The sequence below is a fragment of the Desmodus rotundus genome, chromosome 12 (assembly GCF_022682495.2).
Source record: "Desmodus rotundus isolate HL8 chromosome 12, HLdesRot8A.1, whole genome shotgun sequence".
Classification (NCBI taxonomy): domain Eukaryota; kingdom Metazoa; phylum Chordata; class Mammalia; order Chiroptera; family Phyllostomidae; genus Desmodus; species Desmodus rotundus.
The window spans coordinates 15,407,171-15,430,872 of record NC_071398.1 but is presented as its reverse complement, the minus strand read 5'-3'; the positions used below and the strand labels follow the sequence as shown (position 1 = coordinate 15,430,872).

Here is a 23,702-nt window from a genome sequence, read left to right as displayed (position 1 = left end):
AAAATTTTGCTTCAGACAGAGTGCCACCAGACAGATAAAATGTCTTGCACGGTCTTTCCCCCCAAAGAGATTTACTTCTGAGACACAGAGGAACACCACAGCTGGAAGCGTGAATGAGCTCTACCAGCGCCCTCCCTCTGGCCATTCAGAGACACCAAGTGTTCCACATGCCCCTTTCTGGTTAAACACTGATCCATCTCCAGGAAACCTGATCACTTTTTGTAGAGGAGGTCCCTTAAATATTACTGAGGCATTTTACTGGCCGGAGTTACTGAATTTCTTTTGAAATTATCTAGACTAAGTAAACATTGATTCTTATACAAGAGGACGGGAAGCACTCTCTTCTGAAAAAGACCCAGGCAGTCACTAGCCTGGTTCCAAGTAGTCAACCTGTCTTTCCGTGAAACTCTTACTTCTCCTATCCCAGCTTACCTACTCCGTAACCTAGCACTCTCAACCCTTCTGACAACCCCAGTAAGAAATATATTTTACACTGACTCACAATATACGCACTTGCACATACAACTTACAAGTTTCACAAAACTGTACGTATTTAGCCTTCCTGTGGGCAAGGCTCTCATATACCTTATTTTATTTTTTAATTGATCATGATTCCCTAAAATGAGTTCATAAATCACCAATGGTTTACAACCTAGTTTGAAAACCACTGCTCAAATTAGCTCTGCACATCTCATATGCTACTATTTCTTTTAAATACACAGAATATCTAGAACTGCTTGAATCTGTAACGTGCTTTAGAAAAGTGTGCCCACAAACGCCATAGCAGAAATGACCACATCTCACTGAATGTTCAGGGAAGTCTTAAAAGGAGGGTAGGATTTAGGTGGGCGTGGGAAGGGGGCACTTCATCACATTACAAGGTTTAGGCTGCCGTGCACAGCGGACAAATCAGTTTAGCTTAAATCAAACTGAACGAACAAGTAGTCGAACATTTTGATGGGGTCCATCTTGTGGAGGGTCTGGAAACCCTCAACCTGTGGAATGCCCTTGTGGTCTGTGATGTTGCTCAGGATCACCGGATCTTTTCAGAGCAGTAGATAAGTCGCTGGCTTCATATTAATCTAAATGAATGCTTGAAAAGGAGAACCCTGTCCTACAACCTCTCTGAGTGAGGCATTATACATCTTCTATGGATAAATCTCTTCACCTATTATTGACTTGCCCTCTCCCTAAAGGGGACAGCACTCCAGATTCAGGAGAGAGCCTGATCCCCTCTTCATTCTCCAAGAGCTGTCAACTCCTGTGGTCATTTGCAAGGAGGAAATGGAAACCACCATGCCAAGCTCTGTAGCAGAGGAGAGACTCCAGGTACGTCCTGTGAATCAGTTCACCGCGGAGGCGCTCCACCCAAGGGCCCAGCCAGCGGCAAGCACCAGGACTGCAGAGCCGGGGCGCGCCTGGAACCCCGCTCTACCGCCAGTCCAGGCTCTCCGAGCCACCCCATGTGGACTCTAGAAAGGCCCTCGAGGGTGCCGCAGAGTTGCGTCTCCCGGCATCCGAGAACGCCCACGCCAAGCCCTGCCGCCGGAGGCCTGGATTTGAGAACAGGATGCTAGCTGCATCCGGGACTCCAAAAGCGACCCCACCTACCCAACACGGCCAGCGCCTCACCGGCCGTGGGTACCGCTGTATTCACACCCGCCGGCAACGCCACATTGTCGCTGTCGGCGTGAAGGGGCTGGACCTTCCTACGCCAGCAGAGCGTGCGGGGGGCGGGGCCCGGAAGCGGAACTTAAAGGATCTCCCATCTCGCCCCACGCGTTCCCACAGTGCTCCGCGACAGGCGCTATGGAGGCCGGCAGGACAGCTGTACTCCGCGTGAAGCGGAAGCGCAGCGCGGAGCCAGCTGAGGCTCTGGTGCTCGCCTATAAACGCCTCCGGAGCGACGCAGTCGAGTCAGGGGCCCAAAAGACTACCCCGGAGGGCCTGGAGAAAGCAGCCGAGAATAATGTCTTCCAGTTGCTGGCTACCGTGCGCTCCCAGGTACTGGGCGGGGATGGAGACGAGTGAAGGGAATCTTGGGGGCAGCCAGGATGAAATTGTATCCCTGACCCCTGCACGAACCCCTGCTTACGCCGGACCCCCTCCCCTACTGCCCTCTAGGAGGACCCGGTCCAGCCGCTCTTGAGGGCGGCTCTGCGCCCGTCCCAGGGCAGCCAGCAGCGTATCCGCCGCGACCTCCGCTCCTCGCTTCGGGAGATCCGGCAGGAGGGCCGCTACAGGGTGGTCTCTAGCCGCCGACCCTCGAACATTCCCTCGGATGGCCTGGAGTCCGAGGACTTGCGGAGAAACCTAGAAGCCGACGACAGCGCAGGCTTCCAGCTGTTGGATCTGATCCACGAAGAAGGAGACCCAGAGACCGCTGCCGCTGTCTCCTGCAAAGTGAGTACACCCTCGAAGAGAGCTGGGCTTCTTCGGACAGGTAGTGCCAGGAATCTGGGTGCTAAGTCAGCATACGGTTAAGAAGATGCACATGGCTTCACATTTTGTTAATAGATGATCCCTCTGGCTTGATAGCCTTGTTTTTACGGATTAGGTTATCCATTCAACACGTATTTACTGAGCACCCACTACATGCCAGGTATTCTGTGGCTAGAGCAGTGAGGACCTAACATTCAGATAGAGAAGAAAAACAACTAAATTCAGTGTCATGTGGTGATGTAGGCTGTAAGAAGGCGGGGGAATGGGAAGCAGGAGAGTGGTTCCATTTCAGAGGTCTCACTGAAATGATGACACTTGAGTGAAGACTTGAAGGAGGTGAATGGCAGGGCATTATGGGTATCTTGGGGAGGGGCATTCCAGGCTGACGACCTGCAAGCGCCAAGACTCTGAAGCCAAGGTTGTCTGATGTTTTGGAGGTCAGTGTGCCTGGAGCCCAGTGAACTGAGGGAGAATAGTAATAAGGAATTTGGGGGAAGGATACCTATTAGACCCTGCAGGTACTTCTAAGGGACCATTGCCTTTTTACCCTGAGATAAAGAATTACTGGAGGATTTTGAGCAAGGTGAAGATAGAGCAGATGAGAAAACTCATCGAAGGCATGTTAAAGGAGTAGTCTTGGGTAACATATCAAGTCTGAGGCAGATTTAGGCCAAAAATGCACATTTCATCCAGTGTTCTTTTTACCACATTACATATATGTTTCTTTTGTGCCTTACTTCCAGAAAACAAAGTCTGTACAGAGTAAGATCATAGGAATAGAAAATTCTCAGACTAAGGCATTACCCCTCTTAAAAAGCATTTAAAACTTTTTCACTCCTTTTAATAGTTTTAAGTTTTAAAAGTAAAATTTTAATTCAAAATACATCAAGCAAAACCATGGTGCTAGCATACCTGGATAGCAATTTGAGCATGATGTCTATAGTCACGTTTGGGTTTTTTTTTTTTTTAAAGATTTTATTTATTTTTAGACAGAAGGGAAGGAGAAAGAGAGGGAGAGAAACATCAGTGCATTGCTGCTTCTGGTTGACCCCCTACTAGCAACCCAGGCAAGTGCCCTGACTAGGAATCGAACCAGCGATACTTTGGTTTGCAGGCCAACGCTTAATCCACTGAGCCACACCAGCCAAGGCTATGGCCACATCTTTTGCCAACACTAATTCCAGACTGATTCATGAGTTACCAATCAGATAATTTTTAAAAGTGAACCAATAATCAGCAGAATGAAATCAATTAAATAGCTCAGTTTTATAAGAAAAAACGAGTAGATAAACTGAAAGATGTGAACACAATTTTTCCCAACAATGCAAAACAAACTATAAACACATCAAAAATGGTTGCAGAATAATTATTTTAAAAACATGAATTTAAGGTGAAAGCAAACTTGAGGTTTCGTGCCTCCTAAGACCGGCAAGGCTGTTACTCAAACAGTACACGACTAGTGCCTAAAGTTGAGGCCGGTCTTTTGGAAGAGAGCATGGCTTTACATATCAGGAGTCCTAAAAATAGGTTGGGGCCTATTTTGAAAATATTTAAATTTATTTTTATTGTTTGGATTCTAAAACCATCCAGAATCCTAAACTAGTGTTAGCATTTCTGTGCCACATTATAGTCGGTTTTTCCATAAATTGATACTATCTAAGTTTGAAGCCAATAAAGTACTACTTAATAAGAAATCTGAAAAAGTGAAAAGGCTTGGTTCAATTTTATCTAGTAATCTCACCCCCAGGATTTACCCTGGAGAAATAATTCAGCAGAAACAGACAGCTGTGGTATTAACAAAAGCTGCCGTTGGTTTAAATTCATTTAATCCTCACAAAATCCCTATGAGGTAGATACCAGTACTTTTTTTTTTTAATATTTTATTTATTTTTAGAGAGAGGGGAAGGGAGGGAGAGAAGCATCAATGTGTGGCTGCCTCTCATGCACCCTGTACTGGGGACCTGGTCCACAGCCCAGGTATGTGCCCTGACTGGGAATCGAACCCACAACCCTTTGGTTCACAGGCTGGCACTCAATCCACTGAGCTACACCAGCTAGGACAGTACTGGTACTTTTAACTTCATTGTACCAGTGCAGGAAAATTGACTACACAACTGCCTGGACCTTTAAATTAATAACCATGAAGACTGGCAAAATGGGAACATATATATAAACATATACATATATAAACATATATGTTTAATGGTGGAAAATGCTATATGTACTATAATTGAAAATATGGGTAAAAACACACAGACTTGACTTAAAAATAATTTTTTATGAAAATGATGTTTATTATAGGAAATTCGAAAAAAATATAGCAAAGAACTTTGCATAATCTGCTGGACTGAGGGCTGGGGACTTGTGAGTCAGAGCCAGAGCTTCCTTTTAGAACAGCTTTGAAGTTAGTCAAGAGTCTGCACAAAAAATGACATCTCTAGTTCCTTTCAACTTTAGAGCAAAGAGTTAATTCCCGTTAGCCTGTGATTGAGAGCATTGGCCTCCCCTCATCTGCCTTGGCCATGGGATGCCCGCACTTCCCCATATGGTGTCTGGTTTGAGCTGCACAGCCCCCTGTGATGAACCTGTCGAGAGGAGTCATTTGCAGCACGTCCCTTTGGTTTCCAGATTGACCTATGCTGCCCTGGATAACAGCCTGTTGCCCCTGCAGTACATCTAAACCTGGGCCAGTTCCATTCTGGGGCAATCCACTCCTGGTTGTGATTAAAAGCAGGATGTCAGTGTGGGCAAGTGAAGTGGTGGGTGACGGCTTGTAGTAGTTACCAGAGCTCAGAAGCTTTTAGGTCCCTACAAATTGCAGGCCACACAAAATGCAGACCTATTTGGGAGTCAGCTATAGAGGTGCTTTTGTGGGCCTGCAGATCCTCAAGGGGAGAACATCATACCAAAGGAGCTCAGGAAGGCCTAGGGCAAGACTCAACAGCTCTGCTGGCCCTCCCCTCTCCTTAGGCCAGTCTTCACATTTGCTCTTGCATCAGCCAAGCACAGAAGAGCAGGAGTCTGTCTTGTAAGTGCCTATGTCAGATGAAGAACTACACATTACTTTATTAGAGATACTTGGTTTTTTAATCTTACAGCTAATTAAGAAGGAACTAGTAGTCCATGGGAATAAGAATATCGAATCTAACATAGAGAACTGTAGGGAGGCTTCCTTCTCCCAACTCGTAGTTTCCTTCTCTTTCAACATCCATGTTATCTGCTGTTTCCTTTACAGGCATCTGACCCAGATGTGATCCTCTGCAATTCTGTAGAGTTGATCCGGGAACGACTGACTGTGTCTGAGGATGGACCAGGCGTCAGGCACCAGGAGGAACAGAAGGATGACTATGTGTATGACATTTACTACCTGGAGACGGCCACTCCAGGGTGGATTGAGAATATCCTCTCCGTGCAGCCCTACAGCCAGGAGTGGGAGCTGGTAAGGGGGCCCGTGAGGATGAGGGGCATGAGGCAGCCAGAGCAATTCTGTAGTCAGTGTACTTTCCCTCCCTGGGTTATCTAATCCTGATCAGCAGTGTTCTTGGTTCCCTTTGTTGTTGCTTAAAAGGAAAAATTTATTCTCAGTGCCTTCTAGGAACCTGGCTTTAATGCAGAGAATTTTGGGAGAGTCTATATATTTATAGTTTTTGCTCTTAATGAATCTTTTATAAGGTTCATGATATCATATTTATTGTTTATACTTTCCCACACACTGGGGGGGAAAGGTATAGCTTATAATAAAGACAAAATGAAACTAGAAATTTTAATATGAATTTCTTTAAAATTGTGTCTTATAATGGGGAAAGTCTTGGCCCTGGCTGGTGTGGCTCAGTAGATTGAGTGCTAGCCTGCAAATGAAAAGGTCACCGGTTCAATTCCCAGTCAGGGCGCATGCCTGGGTTGTGGGCCAGGGCCCCAGTTGGGACCATGCAAAAGGCAACTGATCGATGCATCTCTAGCACATTGATGTTTCTCTCCCTCTCCCCTCCCTTCCCCTCTCTAAAAATAAGTAAAATCTTTTTAAAAGCGGGGGGTGGGAATCCTGGGTTAGGAAAGCTAACTTCCTGACAGCTGTCATTCTTAAATTCTAAAATGATTAATGAGAAGGTGGTACCTGTCATACTCGTATGAGAAAAGCACTTTGTTCCACACCTGCACCACAACCATAACCTGAGTCCTCACACAGCCCCCTCCTTTTGCCTTCCTGCACCCCTCATACTTGGGTTTTGGTTCTGATCTTTGACATCACCCATAATCCATATAATCCCTCTCCCACCTGGCTGCCCTGCGGCAGTTTGAACCTCCCTGCCACCGCCTGCTCAGAGCTGTCTCTCCGCACCCTGGGCCTTCCTTTTTGATGAAGTTGAGTCTGTCCCACCAGGGATGTGGTGCCTGGAGCTGGACTTGGGAGTGGAGTAGGGCCAGTATCTCCCCCTTGTAGTCTAAGCATAGCCTATTGTGCGGCAGAGACAGACTGATCCAAGGCTGCCTCTTTTTCACACAGCGCCCTTAAATGCCATCTCTCCAAGGTGGTTTGCTAAGATCATAACCTTAGATGTTCTGACGTACACTCATGTTTGTGTTGAGATGTGCAGGTGAATGACGACCAAGAACCGGAGGACATTTATGAAGATGAAGATGATGAGAACAGTGAGAATAATTGGCGCAATGAGTACCCAGAGGAGGAGAGCAGTGACGGAGATGAAGGTTCCAGAGGTAGGTGGATGGCAGCCCTGGATGGGGAGGGACTGCTGGGATCCAAGACTGAGGTATGAGCACAGGTGACAGTTCCATCCGAACTGGCTTTTCACCATTAAGCTCTAGTAGCTCAACCAGAAGCTGCTGGAGCTATAGGAAACCCACGGACCAGGGGTGAGGTTGCCAGAGGTGTGATGTCAGGGGTGGGTTCAAATCCTTACTTCTGTCATTGCCTGGCTGTGGGTCTTTGGCAAGTTACTTCACTTCACTGAGCCTCATTTTCTGTCCAGAAAATGAGAATACTGCACCAACTTCAGTGGTTGACATTAAGTGAAACATCTAACTTAGTGTCCCTTTCCCTTCTTCAGTCTAAGAAAGTATTGGGCAGGACCTAAGTGCCAACAAAAAGAATTTTTTTGTGTCTGTTAATGGAGGAAAAATAACCAAACTATGTAATAATCTATTGGGAGAGTGCCTGTAATATGTTAAAAGGGACAAGTTTCAAAATTATATTTATCATATTACTATAACTATTATAACCAAAAAAAAAAATCCTTACTTAGCGGAGAAATAACAAAATACAGCAATGTGATTTTATTTGTTCTAAATTCTCTTTATGGAACAAGTATTTTTAAATGGTGAACCAAAAAAAAAGACCTTTTGAGAAGAGAAGGGGCTCTCAGAGTCACCTAAAAAAAATCACGCAGCTGGAGCCCATTCCTGTCATCTCATTCTAGGCTCTGATGAGTACAACAGCTTCAGTGAAGAGGAAGGAGGCAACAGCAGGCCACACATGTGGAATAAATACCCTTTGGATGTGCAGAAGGAGTTCGGCTATGACAGCCCCCATGACCTGGATTCAGACTGAGGGTCCTGTGACACCCAGGAGGTTCTCCACAGGCCCCCAAGGGTTCTGACTGCAGCGGCAGCTGCTCTGGTAATGCGTTTCCTGGTGAAACGCATGGAAGGAAAAGCATGTCCAGCAGCATCATATCCTACCAGTGAAAACGTGTCCTGAAGGAGAGTGTCTTTTCCACTCATAGTAAGGCCCCTTTGCCTCAATCATAACTGACCCTACAGTCGGGGGACAAAGAAAAGCCACAAAAATGAAGCTTCCTGGCCTAGGCATTTTCCCCTCTTCTCCTACACTGAAGCCAGTGAGTAGAGGGGAAGCTCCTGTTTTGTCAGAACCAAGGTTCAGCTTTCCCATACACCGGGCCACCCGCCACCGGAAAAACCTGTCTGTTTTGAGAGAGGGAATCTAGAAGGACTGTAGGGATCCCGTGTCGCAGCACAGACTGGATAGTAACGGGCATTAGGAAAGGGAGTAGGATCTGCCTGAGGTGCGAGGGGTTTTAGTTACAGTTGTCTCCATCTCCCTGCTTCCTGTGCTGTGACTGTGAAGTCTCTCTTCAGCGGTGGTGCCGGGGACAGAGTGTGTGTGAATGTGATACTCTGCATCTAGTAAAAACACTAAATATGTGTGAGCGTGGAACTCCTTGAAAACTCTTTAAACCCGAATCTGTTAGGCGTTTTCCCGTTGTGCTCCCTCTCCCCCTCAAGCCCCCCACCAAAAATGCGGGATTAGTGAGATGGAAGTTTCAGAATTGGCCTTCGACAATACGAACTTAAGGCAAATTAAGAAAAGGAAAGCACATCCTGAACTTAGCTTTCCATTGAGAAATGTTTACTTACAGCAGTCACCAGAAACTACCAACAGGGCCAATTTTTTTTTTTTTCTAACCAGGACTTGTATCTCTTGTAAGCAAATTCTCTATCCCTACCCCTTCCAAACCACAGCTGCCCTAACTCTCACTGAGTTGGCGTTTAACCTGCTAATGTAACACTGTCCGGTGGAACTTTCTGCAGAGGTGACTGTGATCTGTGTGTGCACTGCACAGTAGCAGCCACTAGCCACATGTGGCTGAGCACTTTCAATGCAATGCGTGCAGCTGAGGAACTGAAATTTTTTATTTTATTTAGCTAGCTGCATGTGGCTGGTAGCTAACTGTACTGGATAGCACAAGTCTAGGGCAATTAACACACAAAACCTTCTATTCAAGATGTGCGCTCTTGCCCCATGACACAGACTCACTATCACATGGGAAGGTGAATCACGCAGGGATGTCTTCCCACGTCTTTTGACATTTCATAAGCATCTCTGCTTTCCCATCCTGCCTTCACTCATTCTTTCTGCAAGTCTTTACCTACAGGAGTTCCTATCTACACAGAGTTGTTAAGCCTGGCAAATTGATTATATTTCACATGTATGTGTTCACAGGCTGTACTACTGCAGCTGTAAAACCAACAGACACTTGGTTTCCAACCCTAACTATCCACAAAGGTACAATTCGGTGTTGCAAGTAACAGGCAGCAACTTACATATCCAACACTAGTAGTCATCTTAGTCTCCTGTAGGCGCAGAAACGAAGGATTAAAAACCACTCTGTACCATTGGAATGTGTGCACTGCTATTTATGTACGGTACTCATTGAGGTTTGCCAACATTAAACAGCTGGCAACTTCACAAATTGTACCCACTGCAAAAGGGATTAGCACACCACGAGGACTGAGGTTGATGAACAAAAACCTCACAGAAATCAATTCCACCATGAAGCCTGAGTGGAGAAGTCTCTGGCTTCCCTCCCACAGGATGGTTCCTAGGAAAAGTCTGTATCCAGCAGAGATGAAAAGAATGCAGTCACCATCCAGTAAGGAGAGGAGGGCAGCAGCGTGGCTCACTGAGCAAGTATTAGGGCACCTGGGGTGTGAGGCCCTTGTTTCCCTTGGGTGCCACTAGGGAGCAGCAAGTTCCTGGAATTAGCTGGTTGTATACTTGAGTGGAGAAGGCTAAAGCCTGGCTCAGGGATCCTCAAGACAAGTGCACTGTGCTTAAAGGACTAGCTCTAGAGGATCCTTGGGACAGATGCCAGCTTGACTCAGTCAGGAGTCATGTTTATATAGTCGACGCGAGTCACCCTCTGCACGGGGCTCCCTGTCAGACAGGAATCTGCTGTGCAAATCCCCAACCCACGATAGGAATGTCCCCCCATGTTCTCGCAGATGCTTGCCCTAAAGCAAAAGCCACTGTGAGCTCACTCCCCTAAGCTGTCTTTACTGAGCAAGTATGCCCCACCCCTTATCCGAGATGGGCCAGTTTGGTGGAGAAAGCTGGTCAGAAAGGAAGATTGCCTTGTAGTTCTCATCTTTACCACTGGTCAGTTCCAAACCCTAAGGACAAGAAGCCCACAGGGCATGCCAGCTAGCAGGTTCTTCCAGTCCCACGGTGACAGTGAGGACATCCCAGGGAAGCTGGATGATCCAGTGTGGCCATGCTGCTACAAGGAGCGTCCATTGGGGCAAATCTACTGCTCTGGCCTCACCTGGATGCCAGAGAGCAGCCTGAGCACCAGAATCGGTTCTTTCCAGTCATGCAGTCTGCTGAGAAAAGCTAGACTGAGGTTGAAGCAGCTTTTTCCCCAGTCTTCACTGATCACGGGGCGGGGAAAGTACAGAAGTCTCCGCAAGTACCACGGTCTTCCTGAGACAAGCCCCACCAGACCTCGGGCCAGGAGGCAGGCGGGAGAGGAGTGCTCTATCCTGATGATGCACACCGAGGCGGCTCAGTGTAAACAAAGCCTGGTGCTGGGCATGGCAGAGGAGGATGCAGCCTGGTGTAAGGTTTTCCGGGAAAAAAGACCACCTCTAGCACCAAGGTGGGCTCGCGTGGGTCTGCACAGCAGCCCCTCACTCCAGCCTTTACAGAGGGGAACAAGTTATTTGGTGGCTTGGGTCCATGAGACATTAACAGCTGAAAGAATCCAGGTGATCCACCTGAACTCTGGAAGTTTCTGTCCTCTTAAAAGTTCGTACCAGAAACCCAGAGATTTACTTTATCAACTACAACAAAGACAAGGTCTCAAGTAAAATAAAGGGTTATCCTTCAAAAGCAGTACTGCCAGATTCTTGACGCATGAATTGGTTCACCTGTCCTTGCTGAACTTCAGCCAGGTGCTTGTAACATGTCATCCATCTATATACTAAAATGTACAGGTACATGAGTAAAAAAACCTTTAAAGGTAACCTTGGCAGGCAAGACAACAGAAGATTGTCCTAAAACCAAGCAAAATCTGCAGTCAGTCTGACCCACCACCACGTAGAGACACCTCTTAGAGACAGAGGGCCTCGGCTTTGGTACTTGGGAATATAATCTCCCCAAGGAAGGATTTTGAACCAGAGGAAGAAATGGTAGCCTTTGAGGCCTTTAGAGTCAGGTGCCTGGACCTGGCCAGGGGAAAACTTCCCATAAAAGCAGCCCATTTGTAGAGACTCCTGATTCAAACCTCAGATACCAAGTTTAGAAACCACCAGCTACACCTATTAACGTAGCTAGCACTCTTCCTCCCCCAACGCAACTCAGCAAGTGTCCATAAGTGATGCACCACCCACCTGGAACAAAACCCAACCCATTCCCAAGGCCCACCACCCCCGCCCCCGCGTCCCCACCTTCAGGCTGGCCCCAGGCTCCGTATCTCTTCCCACAGCTTACCAGTAAGAGCGACCACCTGAGGAGGCCATCAGCCCTAACTAAGCCCCCTTACGTAATGTGGGCCAACAGGCCCCTTTAGTTCAAGAGGGATGGGCCGCAGTCATGTCATCTGGACTTTGGTGGCTGTGGCCACAGGTAGCCAACCTTCCAGGCCTCAGGAGACTTCACCTGAGCCTCTAGTCAGTTTTCCTCTCAACTTTTCCCTCTTCAGCTACATCTAGCTCAGTCAGGACGCAAAAGCAAATGTGCTGGGTGACTCTGGTGACAGCAGCTAAAAGAAAAAAGAAGAGAATTTAGCAAACTGACATTCAGCTGCAACTCCAATCTAAACACCACAAGGCTGATTAAAGCACATCGGTGGCTCCCTCCCCGCCTCCCTTGCATACCCTGTGCCAGGCTTTGCCCCTCGCCCCCAACAAGCCTCAACATCCCCAGGCCCACACACGGCTCGTCTTTCCACATAGGTTGCACTTTCAGGGGGTAGTGTTTTAACCCCAAAATAGGACTCTAAAGATAGAACTAGTGATCATATCACAATCCAAAGGAAAAGAGTCACGTGGGGCAGCCAGTTCTTATGGCCTCCAGCACCTCACTAGCATGGAGGAGGCTGTCAGCCACTCGCCCACCTCCACCTCTCCGAGTGTGTGTGCGTGCACCCACACACACACACACAGGCACGCCTGGCCAGTGAGTGAGGGGCAAAGAGAAGCTCACCTACGATATTCCGAACAAAGAGTGGCCTCCGGGACTCTGGCAGGTAAACACCCAGGAAGTAGATGGGGACTCCAGAGAGGGCAATCCCAATGCCAATGAGGGAATTGATGGTGTCACCAAAAAGGGGCACGATCACCAGAAACAAGGAGCATATGCAGAACACGATGGGAAAAAACAGGCTCAGCTGAAATGGAGGGAGGTGAGACATTAGGTAAAATGGGGCAAGAGGGTTTGCGGAAGAAGGCTCCGTGGGGAGAGGGTCCAGCCCTCTTAGTCTGCCCACAGCCACTGACCTTGAGAGGCCGGGGCCGGTTGGGCTCCTTCCAGCGAAGGTAGAGCTGTCCAGCCACAGACAGGCCCACAAAGAACCAGTAGCTGAAGCTGAAGTAGTTGATGAGCAGGAAGACATCCTCCACGGTGAGGTAGATGAGTGTCATGGTGCACTGGAGGGGGAGGGAGGGAGCAGCAGAGGGCAACGTCACCCCACTCCACCATCCAGCAGTCAGCACCCGATCTGCTAACTGCTAATTTAGCTTCACTGGACTACCTCCGATTCTCTTCAGTGACCCCTTGGCATCAGAAAGGTCCATTCTCCACCTTAACCTTAAAGGTGGTACCTCTCCCTCTTCTGTTGGAGGATCCTTCCTCTACTCAATGCCTGTCTTCTTTTCGCAAACACTTCAGTAACAAGCCAAACTCCTTTCCCCTTCTGATGGCAGACAGTGAGGCCCTCCTCACTTCAACGACCAACCTCAGCATGAATCACAAGGTGCCCTCCAGATCTTTACACACGGGTCCTAACTACCTGGCGTACAAATGGGCAAATGCCTCCAGAACCAGCTCTCTTGCTCTGGCACCTTAGAAATGCAGATTGGATGCCCTGGCTGGTGTGGCTCAGTGGATTGAGTGCAAGCCTAAGAACCAAAAGGTCGCCAGTTCAATTCCCAGTCAGGGCACACACCTGGGTTGCAGGCCAGGTCGCCCAGTAGGGGGCGCTCAAGAAGCAACCACACATTGATGTTTCTCTCCCTTTCTCCCTCCCTTCCCCTATCTAAAAATAAATAAAATTTTTTGAAAAAGAAAGAAATCTTACAAGTTCATTTTTATATTCTTTTATAGCATTTGCATTTTCTAATGTGATGTTTCACTTTTATATATTTTTTTTATTTTAATTTTTGTTATTCAATTACAGTTGTGTGCCTTTTCTCCCCATCCCTCCACCCCACCCCAGCCAACCCCCCCTCCCTCCCCCACCTCCACCCTCCCCCTTGATTTTGTCCATGTGTCCTTTATAGTAGTTCCTGTTCACTTTTATATTTTAAAATAACTTTAAGAAAAAAGAAACACTGAGAGGCACAGGAAGTATCTCAAGGAAGCTAGTATCCCTCCCACCCACCAGTCTTCTCACAAAGTCAGCAGGAGTAGTATAGAGACACACCCAGTCCCCACACTCCTCCCAGAGCTTACATTGAACAATAAAGCAGGAATGGGTGTAAAACGCTCAATGTGGATCATGGACAGAAGGTCTGGGAGGTGGCCCTCACGGGAGCCCACGAAGAACAACCTGGAGGGAAAGAAATGTGTCAGCAGGATCCTCTTACTCAGCCATGTGGCCACACTCCTCACTCAGACAAACTAGGCTCAGAGCCCAGAAAAAAGCAGGGAGCAGTCTCTCAGGAGCATCCCATGTTCTCTATGCATGCCCAGTCCAACCTACCCCCTTTACCCACAAATGTCTCCACCCTCTTCAGCCAGAGGCACCTGACCATTATCCTTAATGCCCTACCCACTGTTACTGATACCCCCAGACAGCACCGCCACCCACAGACACCCCCACTTCTCTCAGTCACAGATACCCTACTATCATCCAATGGATGCCTCACCCTGCAATCACCCGCTGGCACCCCAATCCATCCCACCAGAGGTACTTTCACCTTGCCATCCCATAAATTTCATACTTAACACAACGGCTTTTTTTTTAAAGATTTTATTTATTTAGTTATTTTTAGAGAGAGAGGAAGGGAGGGAGAAAGAGAGGGAGAGAAATATCAGTATGTGGTTGCCTCTCACACGCCCCCTACAGAAGGCCTGGCTCGCAACCCAGGAAGGTGCCCTGACTGGAAATCAAACTGGCGACCCTTTGGTTTGCAGCCCGGCACTCAATCCACTGAGCCACACCAGCCAGGAGCACAATGGCTTTTTAAAGAAAAGCAGCCAGGCTTCTGTTGTGTTCTCATGTATCTTCTCAGAGCTCTTGACATGTGATAGGCCAGGGCAAGCCTGGAGCTCAAAGAGACAACCCAGACTTCCTCTCTGCACCTGAAGAGCCCTACTGACTGGGAAACAGAGCGGCAGAGAAATGAGCACCACCCAGGGCAGTCAGTGTCATCACGGAGCACCCAGCACTCACCAGGCTTGGGGGTGGCCTGGGGGAACAAAACACTTTGCAAGAGATGACCACATCTGGCCTGGGAAGAAGACGTGGGGTTTGCCAGAAGGTGAGTGGGTGGGCAAAGGCAAAAGAGGCCTGGAGGCGTAACAGTGTGGCCTCCTTGAAGGTTGGTGCTAGAATGCTTGTAATCCCAGGATAAGGTGTGTGCAGAGCATGCTGGGAAGAGCTTGCATACAAGGCCATGCTGTGGAATCTGAACAAGCATGACGGCCAGCTGTGGCTCTGAGGTAAGGGCCTAGCAGGGTTTGATGCAGAGACTCTGGTAGCACCATGGAGGCCAACTAGACCAGGGAGAGACTAGGGTATGGAGAAAAGGCCAAGCAAGGAGGTCATCTCTGATAACTGTCCCATAAGAGAGGAGGCCTGAACGAGGGTCAATGTGCGCCTGCTTGCACAAGCACATGCACACACTGGGAGAAGAGGGTGAACACCAAAAACAAAATCAAGAAGCAAGGAGGACTGGCGGTCCACAAAATCACAGCTGGACGCAAAGCACGTGTGGGGTGCACGTTAAGTTTGAGATACTCGTGTGTCACCCGGGGGGAGCCACAGGAGCTGATGATATCACCTAGAAAGGTGTCACAGGGGAAGACGCTGGAGCTGGCTGATGAACTTAATCATCTGTACTAGGTAGAGAAGAAATGGGATAGAGGGGATGCTGGATGGGAATAATGTGTAGGTGAGGCAAAGGTGTCTAGTACGAAGCCAAAGAGAGCTGCAAGGATAATAAAGAAAAACTGAGGAAGGTAACACTGGCAGAAACAATGGTGCATTTACCCGTCAGCACTGAAGTCCCCTTTATGTGTATGGCCAGATTCTTACTCTCTTGAGTCCTCACCAAGTCCATCCAGTCCCTGCCACAAGATAGCTGAGTACGGCTAGAAGACACATACCACCTAAATATTTGGGGACAGCTGGCAAGGCCAGTTGGGACATCTTTAGCACAGACAAGGATGAGGCTATGGGAAGCACCGTCTTTGGGTGGGAAGCACCGTCTTTGGGTGGGGCAGCTTGTGAAGAGCTGCATCAGGTGCAACCTTGGCCACAGCAGGCTGGTGTGAAAGGAGATGACGCTGTATTTTTTTACAAGGACTTGACTTTGCTCTTACTCTGGTTGTCCCAGGGAGGCCCCAAATACATGGACTGGGGTGTCAAAACTAGTAAGAAGAATGAATAGGACAAAACTTCCTCTTATCCTCCTATGTGTTCATGAGGCAAGTTTTAATTGAATGCCTATTACACTCCTGGCCTTTGGGATAGCAACATTTATAAAGTGAGTGGGAGAGAAATCAGGAAAGAAGCCTTCTCAGCTACCAGAGTGTCACAGAAGCCACAGGACTCATTTCAAAAGTACTGTAAAAGGCTGTTGGTACCACTTGCTTTGTGGGTCCAGTAGAATAAGAACTATAAAAGCAGGCCCTGGCTGGTGTGGCTCAGTGGACTGAGTAGAACAAGAACTACAAAAGCAGGCCCTGGCTAGTGTGGCTCAGTGGACTGAGTGCCTGCCTGCAAACCAAAGGTCCGCAGGTTTGATTCCCAGTCAGGGCACAGGCCTGGGTTGCGGGCGAGGTCCCCAGTCGGGAGCGCTTGAGAGGCAACCACACGCTGATGCTTCTCTCCCTCTACTTTCTCACTCCCTTCCCCTCTCTCTAAAAATAAATAAGTAAAAGCTTATTAAAAACAAAACAAGAAGGAGTGCTCTAGGGACTCACCTAAAGCCTCCAAGAACAAGGGAGTCTGTTATCAGTGAAGCAGAGACACCGTACCTTGATGAAGCAAAGATAGACGCGTTGAGGCCCCCAAAGCAGGACAGGGCAACAGCGATGGGAATGGTCCAGCTGAATACGCCAAAGGTCTGGTCAGCAAATGTCTGGGGGCAGAACACAGAAGGTGCACTCAGCAAAGGCCTCCTGCATCAAGGCTGCTGGGTGGAACACAGTCTCTGCAGAGCAGCCCACCCCCTTTCCTAGACTCATCCCTCCACCCGGCAGAGCTGGAATGGCTGCAGGAAGACTGAGCCATTCAGCATAAGATGATGAGCAGTGGGGATCCTGAGAGACTCACCACAGCCACGGCATCGCTGCCAAGGACATCTGAAATGTTCAGCACTGTGTAATAGGCCACGTTGGTCAGAATGTAGATGAGCGTCACAATGGGCAGAGAAATCCCAATGGCCAGGGGCAAATTTCTGTCGGGACAAGTGAGACAGGACTACCTAGAACCAACCTCTCCTTGAGGTCAAAGTTCACCCCAAAATTTTTCTGGCATTTAACAGTTCCCTGGCCTCCGGGTCTTTGAGGCACTTCCTCCCCATGTGGCCTAGAGTGAGTATGTATCCCATGCCCCTGGGCTCTTGTAAGAGAGACAGAGAGAGAGGGGGAGAGATCCTGTGAAGACAGCTCATGATCAGTATTTGGTGCTCGCCACACCGGGACCCCCGCTGAAGAAGGGGCAGTGGCCCCTTCTGGCCCCCCAGACCTCAGTGTCAGTACCAGAACGCAAGATCCTGACACCTTAGGCCCGGCTGGGTCTGCCACTGCCCACTGAAGGCCCTCTCCTCCAGATACGACCTGGTCTCCTCCAGCATGAACGTGAGGGCGAGCAGCCAGGGACTGTCCTGCCTTCCCTCATTCCCAGTCTAACCCTTAATCCTCAGTCCGGCAGAGCTGGAGAAGGAGTAGGGAGGGATGAGAGACAAGGGGAGGGAAGAGCTTGCCCTCTACCAGCAGGAGTTCCAGCCATGTTGGGGAGTGAGAGCTGGGGAGTGAGAGGGTGAGCCCGCCTTTACCTTTCTGGGTTTTTGATTTCTTCTGTTACAAAATTAAGGGTATCCCAACCTGAGTAAGAGAAGAGGGCAGAGTAGAGGGCGAGAGAGAGTTTTCCCATGTCCCAGGAGGAACCCTCAAAGGCGTCCTGAAAGTGCTCAGAGTGTCCTGTAGGAGCAAAGGTCGGTGGGGTTCAGGGGGAAGAAAGAGAAAGGAGAAGGGGGGAGAAAAGATGGAAGGGGGGATAAGAAAGAGGAGCGGAAGACGGAAAAGAGGAGGCAGTAGGAGGGTCAAGAAAGGAAGGGAAAAACAAGAGGGAAGGGGGGAGAAAAAATAAGTAATTTAACACCAAAAGAACAACACCCACCAGCTCCCTGTACTTTCCCACCCCCCACCCCCACTCCCTTGGGAAAGTTCCTACTACTTCAGTAAAACTGCACAATTTCAGATAAAGAAGAGCACTCCTAGCTGCCTGGGATGGGACACCTGTTCCAAAGCCCTAGTGAATTTCCATTTCCTGCAAGTGACCTCACAGTAGGCCACGGCCCTTCCTATTTTTAGACAGCACTCTGTTTATTATAAAGGAGTCATTTTTCACTAACGATTAGACCTTTCTGTGGAACTACCTCTCTTGCCCCAGAGCACTGCACGACTTGGTCAAAGGGGTTTCTCAGTCTCATGGAGAGAACTCTGTTGCTCTACTTGCAGTGGCCGTGGTTGCTTAGGGCAGGAAATCACAGGCTATGTAAGAACCTGGGTCTCATTTCTCACTGGGCCTGGGGTAGATCTGGGTCACCAAGACCCAGACTTCTAAGGAAGCCTGCTGTCTCCCCCTGCAGAATGCGCAGACCCATCCCTCGACATGGCAGAAAGGGCTGGGTGTGCAGCAAGAGAAGGAACAGCAGTGCCCGCATCCCAGGGCGGCAGTCAGTACCCAAAGCAGCGGGTCCCTAAGGCACACGGCTTGGGGGAAGATTACCTGACTACACAATTTGACCCCAAGGTGTTTCTGCGACTCCAGGGATATCCAGTTGGCTGGCTGTACTAACGCCGCACATGTGCACACAGACAGGCTAGACCAGCGGCTTAAGGATGACATGGGGAACTTCTTAAAAGCACACCTTTTTCAACTCCAAACCATCCAGAGTTTGATCCAATAGGTTTGAGAGGGAGTCTCAGTATCCCAGGTGGTTATAAACACAGCCAAGTTTAGAGACAGGCCAAGTTTACAGAACTGGCCGATAAACGATGGGCCTGGGCCTGGTGACTTCCCTAAGGCCTCTGGCGGTCTCAGGAGGCCTGTCACCCTCACTGCCAGTTTACTCTGATCCACCAATAAAAATGCTTTCTAAAGCCAACCTGCAGAAAAGTCAGTGCCAACTTCACAATATTTAAGTTTTTTAGTTTTTGACTTGGGCAGGAAATACTGAATAAGAGCAAGCCCAGATGAAATACCCAATGATTGCCACATCCCGTCTCCCTATACACACACCCGCTTCCACCCCTCTCTAGGAGGGCCCCGTCTTCCTACTCACTTGCCTGGCAACCACAGACCGAAACTAGGAGCCAGTGCAGGGTTCACGCTATCCCCACTGTTTACTTTTCTGACCTAAGTTTCTAGGCCCTCAGCTGGCTTCTTGCAGTGCTCCTAGCCTCTTTACAAGGAAAGCAGCCCTGAGGGAGGGGCTGACTCGTGCCCATTCGGCCATGCCAGCCCGGCCCCCGAGGCCCAGGAACTGATCTCTTGCTCTCACTGACACAGTCTGGCTTGTACAAAGAGCTGAGCAGTAAAGCTAACAGAGCCCCCCTGTCCTCCCCCCGACCCATCCACCCTCCTGCCCAACCTCAGGCCCCTCTCACCCTGGCACAGTTTAACCAGGCCCATGATGATGATGGCAATGAGCGCTAGGACCTTAGCGTACGTGAACGTATCCTGTACACGCGTGCCCCACTTGACATAGGCACAGTTCACAAATGTCAGCAGACCTAGAAGAAAAGCCACATGGTCACTGGCAGGCTTGAGTGAGGGCACAGAGGTCCAACCTTTCTTTACAGAGTGTATCCCTTCTGCCCCATCTGCATGCGTCAACACGTTTATAAATTCCTTTTTTTTTAATTTCCAGAGTACATTTGTTAAAGCTGGGGACAGTGACACAAGGAAGGGCTTATGATAGAAGAAGCAACAACAGAGAGCCTAGGAGGGGCGGCTTTGGCTCTCTAGAAACCTAGGAAAGGGAGCCACACAGGGCTGTGGGGACTCGCTGAGAAGTGGAAGTCACAATGACAGAGTGAACCACGGTAAGGCTGCTTCAGCTCCCTGAGAAGTCAGAAAAAAGGGGGCCTTGGAGACAGGTTCGGGGGGCTAGCCAGGACAAGCTGCTGCTGCCCACTGCTCCCCCGGCTGTAAGTCTCCTGGGGACCCTTAGCGTTTAGGAGATGCACGCCTGAGAGGAAAGAAAGGCGTGGGCGTGCTCCCCGGGCGGGAAGAGTGTGCCCATATCCATAAATTCTGACAACCAGAACCATTTTTGGAAATTTCCCCCAGGCCCAGAAATGGTGGACTTCACCCTACTCCTCTCCCCTCAGACTCCCAAGGTTCCAAACCACCCCAGACACAAGACTTATCCATGGCCACCTTAAAGAGTAGAGACAAGGCAGGCCCACTAATAAATGAGGTAAATTTGCCCTGGCTGGTGTGGCTCAGTGAACTGAGTGCCAGCCTGCGAACCAAAGGGTCACCCGTTGAATTCCCAGTCAGGGCACATGCCTGGGTTGCAGGCCAGGTCCCCTGTTGGGGGCATGCGAGAGGCAGCCACACACTGATGTTTCTCTCCCTCCCTTCCCCTCTCTCTAAAAATAGATAAATAAAATCTTATAAGAAATATTTTTTAAAAGTAAATGAGATGAATTTGAATGTAGGTGGCAGGTCACCTACGAATTAGAGACACAATGTTTTTTGTGTAAGAATAAAAAATACAAACTAACATGCCTAACAATTTCACATGCATCCTCTGTTAATTCTCACAACCCCGAAATATAGACATTCCTATTCCCATTTTATAGATGAGAAAACTGAGGCTGAGAGAGGCTAACTACCATTCCTAAGCTCACATGGACCCCACTGACCTCCCCCACTCCCATCTCTATGCCACCGCCCCCCCCCCCAGTTGCGGGTGAGGCCCACGGAGAAGTGAGCTCACCTGGGGTTCCCCAGGCTCCTGTCAGCACTGCCGGCTTTCTGTTCCAGTCCCCATACACCTCACAGCATCTGGGCCCTGCGCTGGGGCCCCATACCTTACCCTGCTAAACAGGGCCTGCTCCCATCCGCAGGGACGACACAACAGCAACATACAAGGGGTTCCACGGTGACACCTCTAATTACTCCCCTGGCCTCCAAAACCAGAACTTTTATATGAACCTCAAATGTCACTGCAAAATATTTTGGGCTCATCCTCCAGGCCACCTTTACCTACTCCTACCTACTTTGTACTCTCTCCTTCAACCAGACTCTCTCTTCACTGGTGCCAGATACACGCGAAAAAGAAATGTCACTCTCTCCTCCCCCTGCCATAGCCGACAGCAACTCCCAATCTCCAGGTCCAGTTCTGTCCCCACATCCTCTGTAAGACCTTCCCTAAACATAGCAGCCAGTCGCTCACTGAGCTGCCTTTCCCCCTAACCCGACAGCATTCCCACTTCACAGCACAGCTTAGTGTCGCCTGCTATGGTCCACGTGAACATCTGTCTCAAGAAGGTCTCTCCCTCAGGCATTTGGGTGGTGCTTTTCCAAGGAAATCATACATTCTTAGAAGGAAACAAAAACATTTTGTTTTCATAAGCCTACTGCCAAGCAAAGAGGGGAAATGATGAGCTCTGCTTGGAATCAAGATGGTGATGACTTTCACTTAACCACAAATTCCCTGGAACAAGGCAATGGTCAGAAACTTGGCCATTCCTCCACTCAACTGGAGAGGAAGCCTAGGGCCAGCCTGTAGGTACAAACGAGGTGGCTGAACAGCCTCGAAGACCCTTTAAGAGCTTTCACTCAGTACTCTGGCAAATGACATAGGTGCTTACTGGTCAGTCGTATGAGGTGGGGTTGCGAGGTGTGGGCAATGGTCAAGGGGAAGGGGCGAAGACCAAAGGAATGCATGCTGCTGGCCGGCCTTCCCAGGGACCTGCCCCGCTAACTGAGGTTCGCTGTGCGGGACTAAGCCTAGGTCAGTTAACATAAGGATTGCCTCGTTAATAGGAGCCGGTCACTCGCTGACCCTTGTGCAATATAGTAAGCATATTCTGAGGTACCTGCCTACCTGCCGGACCCCTTCTTGGGAACTGCTGCCCCTCCCTCCACTTCTGTGCATGACCAAGCCAGACCCTGGCCCAGGCATAGGATCGTCTTTCCCAGGAACATGGAGCTGGGATACCGAGAGACTGAATCTATCTAAAAGCAGCAGAGTCAGGGCCACCACCAGTCATAGTCGCACACGAACCCTCGTGTTAAAGAAACAAAAACTGCATGAAAGCAGAGGAGGAAGTAGATTACAGAAAGAAGTGAGAGGGTGTACAGCTCGTAAGACAAAGACTGACAGAGAGAGACACAAAAATACACAGAAGTCAGGCACAGAGGAGAGAGAGACAAGAGACAGACAAGGGGACGCAGAGAGAAGGGCACAGAGGAGAGAGGAAGGTGGAGACGCACGCGAAGAAGCTGTCTCACGACGTCCTGGCTGCGCTCGGGGCTCACTGCGCTCCCGGCTTGCGGCACCAAGATGGGGAGAGAAGCTGACAGACGCATTAGCCTCCGGAAGGGACACTCCCTCTCACTTCTGCTCCTTCACCTTCCCTCGGCCCTGCTACCAGCTTCCCCCAAGGCTGAGTCCTCTCTGCACACAGTGGGAATTCAACCACCAGTGCTAAAGGAAGGACGGAAAGCTGGAAGGGTACAGAAGAGCCCTGCCACCGTGGCTGCCTCTGGGGAGGGAGACTTCCCACTGTACGCCCTTTGATACTTTGACATATCTACCGTGAACATATGCTTCTTTCTCAGTAAAAATAGGAATACTTAACAGCATGCAGCCAGCCAGAGAGCAGGGCCAGGAGCAGGCGAGCGAGTAAGGCACCTAGGGCACAAAGTTACGGAGGCACTCGCTGTCACAGGGCCACTTGGCAAACCGTCCTTAAACGTTGGCCCCAGGCGCCTTGCTTGCTTCACCCAACTCGCAGCCCTGCCAGAGAACAGAGAGCTCTGAAAACAGTCCACCGAGCCGCAATCAAGTGTTCTGAGTGTTTTCCTGATTCTAATTAAAAAAGGAAAGTTCACCATCTGGTCCTCACCCCTCCAAACCTCCCAGAACACCCATCCCCATCTGGCGCCACAGACTACCAGCACCCAAACACAGGACAGCAACGACGATGATTCAGCCACACCACTGAAACACCCAGGCCTTCTCTGCTCCCTTAATCTCATTTCCTGGCTGGAAAGCCTGCCTCCATGAGTGTAGGACCCGTGTGAGGGGGTCTTCAAGGCTCTCTGGGGGCTTGTTGCTGAGAAAGGAGGACTCATTCACATAGCAGATCTAGCCCCCGCCCCAAAGCAGAAACACCCCCCAAGTCTCCCTGCAGCACAGACTGCCAGTTATCTTCCAGTATCTGCTTTTCCACCTTTCCTCAGTTAGTCGAGATCGTAGCTGGAGTCATGGCTGCCCGAGAATACAGGTGGCACTGCCCAGCCTCTCTTGCAGGCAGGTAGAACCAGGTAACTAGGTTCCTGCCCCAGGAGATAAGCAAAGTTTTATATGAATAAGACTTCAGGAAGTACCTTTAAAGGATGGGGCATGCCTTTCTTTGCCCTTCCTGTCAGCTACAACACAGACAACAGCTACAGCTGGAGCAGCCGTCCTGCACCACCGGCTAGAAGTCACGTGCTGTGGACCGCAGAGCGTGAGGCAGAGGAAAGAAACCCGGCTCCCTGAAGAACTATGAGGTCATCCTACAAGCCCCACACTGTCTACTTCTAACATGGGAGAGGAATGCATTCAGTCTGTGTGACCCTGCCGCCTGTGGCCGGCAGCTGTTTGAA

General features: G+C 49.5%; 3 protein-coding genes across 10 annotated transcripts in view; 1 reads left to right on the top strand and 2 right to left on the bottom strand.

Moving 5' to 3' along the window:
• Positions 1–1,744, bottom strand: part of PRMT7 (protein arginine methyltransferase 7) — a 42,251-nt gene extending 40,507 nt beyond the window's left edge. For 3 of the 4 annotated variants that reach the window (XM_024556168.3, XM_071219793.1, XM_045191992.2), the window contains exon 1: positions 1,612–1,736. The gene's annotated coding sequence lies outside the window, so the exon portion shown is untranslated. Of the gene's footprint in view, positions 1–1,611 lie in introns of all 4 variants that reach the window. The other variant, XM_024556169.3, reaches the window with a different exon arrangement.
• A 41-nt stretch (positions 1,745–1,785) lies between these two features.
• Positions 1,786–9,673, top strand: SLC7A6OS (solute carrier family 7 member 6 opposite strand). Its single transcript, XM_024556172.4, has 5 exons — positions 1,786–2,004; positions 2,125–2,403; positions 5,678–5,881; positions 7,038–7,158; positions 7,878–9,673. Exons 1-5 carry the CDS (start codon positions 1,810–1,812, stop codon positions 8,006–8,008), a joined length of 930 nt encoding a protein of 309 aa, XP_024411940.2. The 5' UTR covers positions 1,786–1,809; the 3' UTR covers positions 8,009–9,673.
• A 1,969-nt stretch (positions 9,674–11,642) lies between these two features.
• Positions 11,643–23,702, bottom strand: part of SLC7A6 (solute carrier family 7 member 6) — a 30,432-nt gene continuing 18,372 nt past the window's right edge. For all 5 annotated transcript variants that reach the window (XM_053916237.1, XM_045191994.2, XM_024556171.4 and 2 more), the window contains exons 3-10: positions 19,481–19,606; positions 17,644–17,788; positions 16,920–17,043; positions 16,622–16,725; positions 13,871–13,967; positions 12,697–12,846; positions 12,404–12,587; positions 11,643–11,960 (exon numbers count right to left, since the gene is read on the bottom strand). In XM_053916237.1, the coding sequence (XP_053772212.1) occupies positions 11,866–11,960; positions 12,404–12,587; positions 12,697–12,846; positions 13,871–13,967; positions 16,622–16,725; positions 16,920–17,043; positions 17,644–17,788; positions 19,481–19,606 (1,025 nt within the window). In that variant the 3' untranslated portion in view covers positions 11,643–11,865. The remainder of the gene's footprint in view (positions 11,961–12,403; positions 12,588–12,696; positions 12,847–13,870; positions 13,968–16,621; positions 16,726–16,919; positions 17,044–17,643; positions 17,789–19,480; positions 19,607–23,702) is intronic.